Below are 12,594 nucleotides of genomic sequence, written 5' to 3'. Positions count from 1 at the left end.
GTCAGAGATTTCTGATAGTTGGTCACCAGGTTTGCACATGTGTCAGTATACATTTTAGTACACTCTTCTATCTTTAAGGTTTCTTGGCTGTCGCTTAGCCAATTGGAGTTTTAGCCTCCTTCACAGATTTTTTATAGGACTAGGGTCTAGAGACTGGGACATTGAATGTGCTTTTCCTTAAGCCACTCTTTGGTTGTCTTGGCAATATGTTTTGGTTCTTTGTCATGTTTAAGTCACATCCAGGACCCATCTTCAGTGATCTAGTTAAGGGGAGGAGGTTTTCATCCAAGATTTTACAGCACATGGGCCCGTCCCTCATCCCCTCAATGCGGTCATGTCATCCTGTACCCGGAGCAGAGAAAAAGCCCTGAAGCATAATGTTTCTAATACTGTGTTTCCCTGTAGGGATGGTGTTCTTGGGGTCATAGTCAGCATTTCTCTCCCTCCAAAAACAGGACTCAATTTTGAGCGTCTCACAGCACTTCCTCCAAAGCCTTTTCTGAATCATTTTGATGTTCATTGTTAAACTTCAGGCGAGCCTTTTTGGGCAGGAGGACCTTGCGGGTGCTTCAGGATTTCAATCTATCGTGACATTGCGTGTTACCAATGGTTTGCTTTCTAACTGTGGTCCCAATTGTCTTGAAATCATTAACAAGCTTTGTCTGTGTAGTTCTGGGCTGATCTTAATCCTTTCTCATGATCAACTTTTCCCCATTGGGGAAATCTTGCAGGGAGCTCCAGACCAAGGGCAATTGATAGTTATTTTGAATTTCTAAATAATCACACCAACAGTTGTCTCCTTCTCACCAAGCTTCTGTCTGTAGCCTATTAAAGGTTTTCAGTGGCCGGGTCAGATTTTTTGATAAAAGATAATTGACGTCATTTCGCTTAAACCCATGAAACATAAATATGTATACAGTAACCAGCAATTTAATGTTTTAAACAAAGATGGCGTAGAGCAGCAGAAGTTCGAATTGTGGCTTTGAAGTTTTTAATAAGAAAACTTATAATAAATTTCAGCTCGTGTGTAAAACACCTTGATTTACAGTCTTACATGAAAAGTGCTGTATACATAAATTATTCCAGAGTGAAGATGCCAAAGAAAATATACCAGCAAGAAAAGTTAAAGGTTCCTGGAAGCTTCTTGAGGAGGAATGGCAGCTGTTAGGACTCGTCTCATTGAGGCCAGTGGCGGTTTCTGTGCACTGGGGGGTTACCAGAGTGACCCACTGACTGCTTTTCATTGCTTTGGAATGAAAGCAAAGCCTGGGATAGCTTTCTGTCTGTATATATGTGTGTATAAGGGTACGTTTGTGTTTTTTTGAATGGATGTTCTGAATCACATTCCCAGTGGACTTTAGCATTTGGTATTCATTTTCACATTGAATATGTATAAACACATGCAGTGGAACAATTGGCTATGCACTAAGCCAGTGGGAAACATCATTATGTTTCATGAAAGGAAAGACGCCTAATAATAAATACATGGCATGTTGTTCGTTTGATTTAGGTCTTAAGTTTCACTCGTTTTATATTAGTGCGCAAGAGGATAAGTGTTTTCGCAGTTTTAGTCTATTGGAAATTACACTGTAGAAGCCTTATTTTTTTCTATGACCTTTTTAAAATGACCCTAGCAGAAATATTTAAGTATGAATGTTATTTTTGCGTTTGGAGCACAGGCCTTCCCACACGAATGTGTGCCTTACTTTCAATTCCCTTTCCTTACTCCAGTTGCTGTGATGCCTGTTGTTTTTTCCTTGAGGAGCAGAAGCGAGCCAAAAACCCACACGCTCCCCACACTTTCTAGATCTGCCTAAAATATCTTCATTTCACACACTTCCCAATTTTCCACGCTTTCTTCCTTTTTATTCTTTTCCGGGAGGACCTGAGATTTCTTATTGGTTCCGATCACCTGCTGTGCAGTGACAGACTTGTCAGGGGTCAAATCATCAATGGTACTTTTTTAACAAATTACAGGTTTACAATAGTTTTCTTAACATTAACTTTAACTAACATAAACTAAATTGCTCATTGTTAGTTTTTTATATACAGTAGTTAGTTTATAGTTTTTTACATGTTATTATTAACTAACATATATTTATTAATGTTAGTTAATTTTAATACAGTTATTCATGTTAGTTCACGGTGCATTAACTTATTTTAACAGTTACATTAAGGTTTTAAAATGTTTTAGTAAATGCTAAAAATAACATGAAGTAAGGGAATAAATGCTATAGAAGTATTGTTCATTGTTAGTTTATGTTAGCTAATGCATTTACTTATTAACAAATACAACCTTATTGTAAAGTGTTAAAAAATCTTCGTCTAAGAATCAGGAATCTTATGACATGCACATTTACTCTCTAAAGCTGTTGTTTTATGTGTCTGGCTACATTTTATGTTGGAATTTTGTCAAGTAAAACAACCCTAATATATAGCGATCATTGTCCAAAACATGAATATGGAGGAGGGTTGCTACACCCCTGTCAAGAGTATTTATTAGGGATGCACATATATGTAAATTTTGGAACATTGGAAGCCAATAAACGATATATGTTTATTAATTAAGACTGAAACAAAAGGCAAATAGTGGACAACTGCTTTTATATGAAAACATTCACTGCCGAAAGCAAGGTAACCGTTAGTTCTCTTTTCTCCCCTGAAAATCATGTACCAAGCCTGCTTTACACTAGTTAAAGATTATTTAACCCTCAAACTTTTCTGCTATATTTTTTATTCAACAAACAAATAATAGATGTTCTTCCCGAGCAACCCAGACATTTTTTTAATAGCCAAATGTCTAACAGGTTTTAAGAGAAAGCATTCAGACAGCAGTCTGATTTAAACAATATGCTTTTGTTCCTATAATTTAAACAATCTTAAATACTGCATCTACATAATGTACCTACATCAACAATGTTTTGCTTATAGCAGTAAGTGAATGATTACGACAGAAAAACAATACTGCACAGTATTTCAACTGAGAGCAGCGTGCAGCTGAAGAAGTTTAACCAGAGGAAACTATTTATGATTTATCGGCTATAATATATCAACCTCAATTTTTATATCGGCCTATAACATTAAAAATGACCATTTATCGGCCGATACCGATATGGCCGATCATTTATCATGCATCCTTTGGATTTATCTGCATTCTTATACAAGGAGAAAAGACAGACTTTGTTGAAGAACAGGGGCCAGTTGCATACACTACTTTGACTTGTCTTACAAGTTAGTCCTCCAGTTTTCTTCTTCAAGACTGGCCATAACTTCTTAAAGTCAGTTACATAAAAAGGAAGATTGGTCTAATTGAAATCTGAAAAGTAAGAGCTAGTCATGCAACTGGCCCCAGATGTTGGATGTGTTAATCATTGTCATGGCACCATGTCTCTCTCACGCACACACATACACTGTTAAGAGATATTCATTCCATATACGAATGTTTGGGAACACTCAACGCACTTCGACCTCATGCAGTATAATATACTGTACTAATATTAAGTTAAGTGTATGACTGTCTCTCTGTCATACAGACACAGGTCACTTTTATACTCTTGAGGCTTATTCTGGGCTGCGCACCTCTGGCTGCTCTCTGTTAGTGGTTTTCTGACTGGGGAAACCATTACAGGCATTGATAAAGCAGCGCTTGTTTTAGAGAAGTGTTTTTGGACAACCCTCCTCTCAGGCATTTCTTCACTAAAGGTCCCGCTGGAAAACCTTGTGAATTACTGCTGAAAAATGAAAGTTTTCTTCTGACATATATTGTAGGTCCTGTGAAAAATGTTATGACAGATTCCCTTACAAATGAGTTTATTCAAAGGCTGAACCTTCATAGATTAATGTCAGTCAATGTGAAATACTTGCTCCACTTAAATGAAACGTACGCTCTGTTTTTTCTCTTTCTCGCATTTCACTTTGAAAACCACTTTGCAAGGAGGAATTCTTTTCCTCCGTGTCCAAATGTTTCCTATAAAACGGGCAACTGTGTTCCCGTGTTCTTTTGCTCTTTGTGTGTTTGGTCATGCTTGCTAGGACCCTTAAGGTTACTAAGCAGCTCAGGCAAACCCTTCTTCTGGCCAGCTGTGGCACAATGGTGGGCAGCGAGCCGGGCTGGCAAAGACCTGAAACACACCCCGTTATTTATAGAGCGATAGAGGGGGTGACCTCATGCCGCCGGCGCGAAGAACAGGGCTGATGCTGGGACTGAGAGACAGGGAGGATATTCTATTCCTGCCGCAGAGGCCCGTACGCAATATAGACCTCATACTGACTACAGATCAACTTTTACTCTTGTCTGGTTGTCATGATGAATACGAGAACTGGGCTGATTCCAGATGTTTACGTGCAGGTAAAAATCGGACTGTTTACTTTCATGATTAAAATTATTGTATTGTAGCCCTGGCTGAATGCATGACAATTTTGCATGTGGATTATTAGGCATTGTGGGTTCTGTCCCAGCTACTTCAAATAATACAATTCTATAGATGGATAGATGGAATATGAAATGATTTGCAAGAATTGTTTAAGTGTTTTTTAAGTTTGAACTAACACTTATGATGTACTACTGATTTAAAATAATAGAGCTTGCTTTTCTGGATGCGTGTTTACAATTTACAGTAGTACATTAGAAGATTTGGAAATGGAGAAATTTCTTTTTCAAATCCATCAATTCATCAGATCTAATACAATATACGTTTTTAAACGTTTTGTACATTTTAGTAATTTGGTTTTATGACTTCAATGAACAAGTTGAAATATCAATTCATGATTGTATACAGTGTGTTATTCTTGGTCATTTAGTTTGCTCTGTGCCGGAATTAGCAAACATTGTAGTGGGTGAGGTTTGGACGTACTTGCTTCATCGCTGTCCGTCCGATGCATAAAGACACACTCTCTTCCTCCAGTGCTTCCAAAGCCTGGGTGTGTGCTTGCATTTTTTGGTCCAGCAACTATGAATAGCCTCTCAAAGCCATTATTGTATAAAAGCTATTCCCATCATGGGACTTATAATTTTCAATTTCTCTCTCTTGTAATCTGAGGCGTTTCTCTCCTCCTGTATCTAAAACTTTGATTCTGTTTCATGTCAGAAAGAATTGACAGGGATGGAGTCAGAAGGGTGCCGTTTGTTTGCTGCACTCACCCCTCATCTGGGTTGTTCTTATAAACACAAAAGTTTGGAGCGCTTGCTAGCAGAAACTTCCCCCAAACATTCACCACCTCTAGTATTTTCCACCAGGTCTTATTTGAAGAATGGGTAAGGAAATTCTTATTCTTCGCTTGCTTGGCATGTAAGGAGTGGTCGTTCCTGTGGGAGATTAAAGAAATATCACAGCAAAGGAACGGAGAGAAAGAAGGGATTTGTCACGTATAACCGTTTAACTCTTTATAAAGGTCTCTTTGTAAATGTTTTTTCGCGATCACCAGGGAGCAAGACCACTGGTCCAAGTGCCCAAACCAAACAAGCGCTCGAGGACACATGCAAACACACTGGCGCATATAAATACACACAGAATAAGGTCTGATGGAACATAGGTGTGGTTACAGTTATTTTTATCAAGCCTCCAAGGAGAACATGAGCTCAAGGGAGAAGAAAGGAAAAGTGATGGAATGAGACTACTGGGTGGGCAGAGAGGAAAGAAAGAGGAAGGTGGAGGTACAGAGGTCCACTGAGGTCCAGACTTACAGACCTTCTTGACGTTCTTCCCAAATAAACGAATGGGATCCAAGGGCGATGTGCCATTACATCATGGACTGGGGTTTCTGCTATAAGGGCCCTTAAGGAATTAGGTCTGCCAAGGACAGCAGGTGAAGCGTAGCCACCGCTTTGTCTTCTTCCCTCTGCGTTTAATTCCCTATTCACATCTTCCTCACAGGGAGTTGTGGAAGTTTTGAGCAGTTTGGCAGCACATGAGGTAAGACTGCGTGTGAGAGTTTGTTTTATTGGCACAGGGGCTCGCGGGGCACTCGGGTATGCCCGCCAACTGTACATGTGTAGTGAATTTGTTCTCTTTGTGCAACCCTGTTACATACCCTGCCATAAAGTGTACCTGTTCTGAGGACTTTTTCCAATGGAGTATGTTCGGCAGATTGAATATTAAGGTGGAAACAAGCTGTGTTTGTTTTGAGTTTATGAAATAATGGAAGGTTAAGCTACATCACCTTCTCTCTGGCTTTAAAGCACCGGTGCACCTGGGAAACACACACAGGTTTCATTTAGACAAATTGAGCACACTTAGTTTCTGATATGGTACACATATCCATTCAGCTGAAAAATATTTATTCAACAATGGCATATAAACAAACACATGCAGCCTTTCAGAAATGAGATGAAGCTCTCATGATCTGAACTCTGAAGGGTTTTGTGTGACTTGATTATGGAGAAACAGTCTTGTTTGTTGCAGATGGGATGGAGGAACTGAAACACAAAGAGCAATGTCCCCAGTAAAGCTGTAATTGTGACCATACATCTGAATAATGTTTCCATTACACACAACTGGCTATCGTGCATCTCATACCAGCAGAATATGAGAAGAAATGGGCAGTCTGGCATTTAGTCAGCATCTCTGAATTGTGTTACTGCATTGTAGGGCTGCTCGATTATGACAAAAATTATAATCGCGATATTTGCCAATATTAAGATCCCGATTAACCTATAAAGCAACATAGAAAAAGATCAAAATATGTCTTTTAAACTGTGAATTTAACAGTTTAATAAATGTAAATAAATAGCTTTGCTGAACCACTGTAAAGGAGAGGGTGCGCTGTGGATATATACTACAAGAAAAATGAGGATCCTTTCCAAATGGAATCGAGTTAGCATTTCGGTTCCATTACTCTAAAGTCTATGGGTTTTTTGAGTGGGTTTTTGGTAAATCGCCCGAAATACGGTCTGTGGTAAACAAAACTCTAAATATTTTCACGTTTAATTCTATGACATAAAATACACCAGTTATAACCCGCTCGTGATTTTTTTTTTAAAGCCTTATTTTGTCTTAAAAATGGCGTTTGCTAACAAGTTGCTAAGTGACTACTTCCTTTGGCGGGTTTGTTCGATGTAATTACGCATATAAAGCTCACAAATAATGCAAAATTTCACAAATCTCTTAAAACGTTGATGCGGATTCATTCATAGAGTAATTACTAACCAGGGAACACATTTTTAATAAAGTTTGAAAGAGTTGGTGGTGGTGACGATGATATCGAGCGACCTTAAATGTAGTCTGTTATAGACTAGTTATAGCATCGTGTTAGCTTTTTACTTCTGCCGTATTTCAGCTTCAAAAGTATCAAATGTGGTGTTAATTTGTAAAGATTATCTTAATAGACAAAACGTGTAAACTTTATAAACGTTTGTTAATCGCTGAGCTTATTCTTTGCAATCTTCCAAACTTCTATGGGAAAAATGCATAGTCTTTTGATTATGGTAACCCGTGCGCCGCTAACTTCCGGGTTGGCTGACAAAAATACCTGAAAGACCAGCGGAGACACAATATTTTCATCCGCCAGACTTGAAAAACCATGTGCCTGCGCACATACACATAAACAACACTGCCATCAACTGGCCTGGCATCCATGCTAAAGCGTTTTCACGAATCTGTGTATGTGCAGATGGTGTTGACAACGCTGTCGAGTGTACGTAAAACTTTTAGAAACTCAAAGAAAAAACTTGTCCGTTTTTCAGCGTGTAAATGTGGTCTTAGGGATGAAGTTTTTGCCTTTGAATGCAGAGTGTCAGCCAGCATATGTCACTTTATTGGCCCTAACACTGGTGCGATTGCAACCAGCAAAATGACTAAAAGGGAACATTTTGTTTGTGGGGACAGCCTTTATTTCTGGTTCCTTTAATTTAGTTTTTGTGGCTTTACTGTACAAGAAACTGATTCAACTTTAACTTATTTGTTATATGGATAATATGAATCACTTTTCGCATTTCATTCATTTTGAAGAACTAAATCACTAAATCTTTGGGTCTTTAAATGGAATGCTCTCTGTTTTGTATGTATTAATATATGATTATGTACCTGAAACATCTCTGGTATTTGAGGATGCATGTTTTCAGGTTACACGAAATAATGACATTATGCAAATAGGTATAATAACAGACATCATCTTACATGCTGAACTGCACCTTCAGCGCTCCACAGATCTCAGCAGAAATGGACGTTTGTTTGCTGAACACATTCTACTATGTTAAAATCCATTACACAGAATCCCAACAGATTTCTTTTGGGCCTGCTAATCTTGTCACAAGGTCTGGCTCTGCCCACATCCCGACACTCTCTGTCCCCTACTGAGCATTTGATTCAGTCAGCATGAAAATTACCATTATGTCCTTCTGGACACGTTCTGCCTTTGATCTCTCCACAAACCACATTCAAATATTCCTGCAATGCTCACCATATACACACATTCACACACAACACATGTGCATCAGTTTACGCTGCAATGCAGAACGACAGTTGGCATTGGATGAGTCTACAAATGCTTTAAGTGTGTTAACATATTTCAGGAAAATTTGGTTTTGGTGTTGAAACACGGGGGGCTCTCCTGTTGCAAAATGGTCACATGTGCATTATTTTCTTCTTTAGTTCAATGGTTTTGAGAGGAAATGTGAATAACAGAATAACATTTTCTATATGGAGCATTGAAACCCTGTAAGTGTAAAACACATGTGCATCCTGCAGATGAATCCCGGCAATACACACTTATGTATTTAGAGTTTGTGTTGACACATTCTCAATCATTCACAAGCCATAAAGGACAGTAATTGCGCAAACAGTAGTTGCGCAAAAACAATATGTTTCTCTATTCCCCCTGGCAGGATCATGTCAGTCCCATGTGTTTTGTGTGGAGAAAGAGCATTGTTTTGGTTTGAAACGCCATGCTCTCTCTCCGGTGTCGCGTCCTTAAGCCCCGCCCCTTGTTTCCATGTTAGCGGCATTAGTGTTTAGTCCTGTCACCGTCCCTGTACAATCTTCCCCTTAGTGTTTCATTCACTTCACCTGCCTCGTGCAATCCTCTTGTTAGCTTTCCTTTAGTGTTTCATTCATGTCACCTGCCGCCACTCCCCCTGTGTATTCAGTCCTCGTTAGTGTTCCCCTTTACAAGCCCCAGTTTCCCTGTCTCTTGACGGTTCATGTTGCACGTTTACCCACCTTCGTCTGTCCTGATACCCTGCCTTCCATTGGAGTGACCGTGTTGCTGTTTCAAAGTTTGTGGACTTATAGGTAATTTATTATTCTTATTACCTCGTTTGTTTTGTCCCCCTTGTGGGAGGTTTTAGTTTTCAGTCTTGTCTTGTTTTTGTTCATGTTTTCCCCATCGAGGGTCTTTGTTTAAATAAAGTTTTATTATTTAGCAAACCGCTGCCTGCGCTTGGGTTCTGTCCATACTTCATGACACCCCCATTCAAGTTGACGTGAATCTGTACTTTAAAGCGGATATAACACACGCAGTTTCGATCTCATATTAATCTTGAGTACGTATCGAATAATACAGCATACTTCGTATCTTCAAAGAGTCTTTAGTTTGATCACACATTTATAAAAGACAGATACAGCTGTACGATCATTTCCGAAAACAAGCGAGACCTGGAGGCGTGCAGGGGGTTGGAACTACAGCACAAGCACACAATACATCATCGCATTATCCCTGCATAACTGCTGATTCAATATCAAGTTCGTGTTTACCTTATGCACGTACACGCCGACAAAACACAGATACATTTCTGTTTAATTAAATTGCCTTCTTATTTTTCTGAGCAAAAAAATTATATTGCACATTTTCCCCTGATTTACAGAAGAAGCCCAGTGCCCATTCAGTGTAATTCAGTGTCATGGCATATTTACAACATAAAAACAATTTATGAAATTAAAAGACTAAATACTTTCATCCCAATGCTAATTTGTTGTAATTTTACTTAACTAACTTAAATTTTTTGCCACTATCCTAGTTTTCCCCATTTGTCAACAAAAATGTTTACTCACTTTAAGCACAACAAATGTAATATGCTCCCTTATTCTTTTATATATTTTAATATGTACAAGTCGGAATAAGTATGTTGTTTGAATTTGTACATAAATATTATGTTACACTGAATGACAATGTAACATTTCAACCTAACTTTGACATTTTATTCCCCAAAAGCTTAGTTGAAACCACAAAGTAGATATTTTACTTTCATTAAATGTGCTTTCTATGGACATAAAATAATTTTTGTAAATTTCTTTTGATGGGGACATAAAGTCTTTAACCTGTGAATCAGTTTCACTTACCGTGTGCGGTTCATGACCAGCATCTTTTAGCGCGGTGTCCAAATCCAGCGTTATAGCCACACGAAATGCAGTAAACAAACAACAGCTGTTCTTAAGCGAAGCGCATTGAAGAACGTACTCTTTCTCTAGCTGGTTGAACCGTGCGCATGCTCTTTCTTCCCCTCTCGCTGGTGGGCGTGCTTTTCCGGACGAGTTGCCCAATAAGGGACCAAGAAAAGTTGTTACGTAACGGTTTTTCATGTTCGAAAAAACTTTCCGAGACCTTTCCGAACCTTGGGAGAGTGTGACGACACAGAATTACTACGTGATACTCCCAACTCGTTTTTTGACAAGTTGACCATGTTAAGCATGAAAATCAGTCAGAATGCATGAAACTCTGTTCAATCCCCCCTTTAAGCATTTCTCAAACTCCTTATGCTGAATAGTGTGACTTCATTTTAAAAGCTTTGCAGCATTAGATCTATATTTTGTTAGATTTGTGTAAAGAAGAATGAGCACTAATGTAAGACAGCAAACTGAGATAATACACTTTGTAATGTGTGTGTGTGTCTGAGAGAGGTGTGTGTCTATGTTGGAGGTCGCGATTTACATATGCGTGACTGAGCGAAAGTGCGATTGTGTATGTTCTGAGTGTATTGATGTTTTGTGCATGGGAATTATGTGGCTTTGGAGCTGATCTTTGAACCTTTGTTCTATGTTATAAAGCTGGCTTCCTAATGGAATAACTTTCTTATTGTGTGTCTGTTAGTGTGTTTGATGAATGGCTGTGAGATATACACGGTATGTATATCTGACCCGTGACACCACTTTGTTAAAAGGAAGTGAAGAAATGTGGAATGAAGAACATACAAAATATTGAGTGTGCAAACGTGCTTATCTCCAACTATGTGTGGTACAGTGTATGTGAAGTGATCCCTTCTATTAAGCATTTAAACTCCTGGTGAAAGGAGAGCCTATATGTGTATGTATGTATAGTATGTTGGAGATCTCTCATGTTGGACACATTTCATGCTTTGGAGCATTCTAAAATGTAAATAAATGAGTTGAATCGGGTGTTTGAGTTGAGTAACATCCAAAAAGTGTAAAAAAAAAGTAACATCCAAAAAGTGTCCTCCAGGAACTTGGTTTAAAAGAGCTTGCCAAACATCGAGGGGTAAGATCCCCAAAAACATACCAAAAGCTTCAAGGTCCCATTCTTTGTTCATGGCACTTGGCAGTAATAAAATATATTAATGCCAATATACATAGTTTTAAGGGTTTCATGTGAATTATATAAGGCATATGAACCTTACTATAGTAAATGTTGTAAAAACTACGCTAAAGTTTTATTAATTAACAATGAATCAGTGATTCTGTAGTTTATATGACAGCATACTATAGTATACTATATTAGTTAAACTACACTATAGCATACGACAGTATAATATAATTATAAAATAATTACAAAAATATACAAACAGTATACCATAGTTTACTATTTAAATTCTACAATATGTATGACAATGTTTTTAATGTTGGCCACCACAAAAATTTGCTAATTATAATCTTATGTGTAATAGATGTAATAGAATCCATACATTGTATGTAATCTATAACAACAATGCATAGAGTTTACAAATGATATAAAGGTTTGTGACAGAAGCTACTTAATGAGTCTTTTCGCAACAAAATTCTGTTTTTATTGAATAATATATTTTTTATTTCACCCCCTGCAACAGCACTACTGCCCACCGGGGGGCCATTTACTACAAGTTTGAAAAGTAATGCTCTTGATTGGTGTATTGTATTTTGTATACTGAAAAACTGAAAATTATAATGTTTAATGTGTTAATATGTTTGTACTGATGAAGAGAGATATTTACACTTAAACTCTCTCTCTTACAGATAGAAGAGGGAGGAAAAGCAGCGCAGTGCAAGAAGCTGCGAGTGGGAGATGAACTGGTGAATATCAATGGTTCTGCTCTCTATGGCTCCCGTCAAGAAGCTCTCATCCTCATCAAAGGTTCTTACAGGATTCTTAAAATCATTGTCAGAAGGTTTGTAAACTTATAGACACATGCTTACTATAGTGAATCTGCTATTTTGCCTACTGTAATACATAGTATGTTTTCTAGATATACACTGCGGGAGAGTGTCTGCACAGTGGCTAAATCCACTGGTAGCCTCTGATTATGTGTCTGTTGTTTATTTTAGCTGGCGTGAAGTGAGATGACGTCTGTATCAGAGTTTGGCAGACAAGAGAGTTTTGTCACCCATGACAGAACGTTTACTTACACACCCTTGTTGACTCACTCGGTGTAGTCTGATCTCAGATCAGATT

The 12,594-nt window shown here is 38.2% G+C and overlaps 1 protein-coding gene across 3 annotated transcripts in view; it reads left to right on the top strand.

Annotated features, from left to right (window-relative positions):
* Positions 1 to 12,594, top strand: part of shroom4 (shroom family member 4) — a 44,958-nt gene that overhangs the window by 9,111 nt on the left and 23,253 nt on the right. For 2 of the 3 annotated variants that reach the window (XM_079458529.1, XM_079458528.1), the window contains exon 2: positions 12,159 to 12,310. In XM_079458529.1, coding sequence (XP_079314655.1) covers positions 12,159 to 12,310 — 152 coding nt within the window. Of the gene's footprint in view, positions 1 to 4,239; positions 4,349 to 12,158; positions 12,311 to 12,594 lie in introns of those variants that run through there. The other variant, XM_079458530.1, reaches the window with a different exon arrangement.

This window comes from Barbatula barbatula, assembly GCF_947034865.1.
Source record: "Barbatula barbatula genome assembly, chromosome: 1".
NCBI lineage: Eukaryota > Metazoa > Chordata > Actinopteri > Cypriniformes > Nemacheilidae > Barbatula > Barbatula barbatula.
This window is presented reverse-complemented; position numbering and strand designations above follow the sequence as displayed.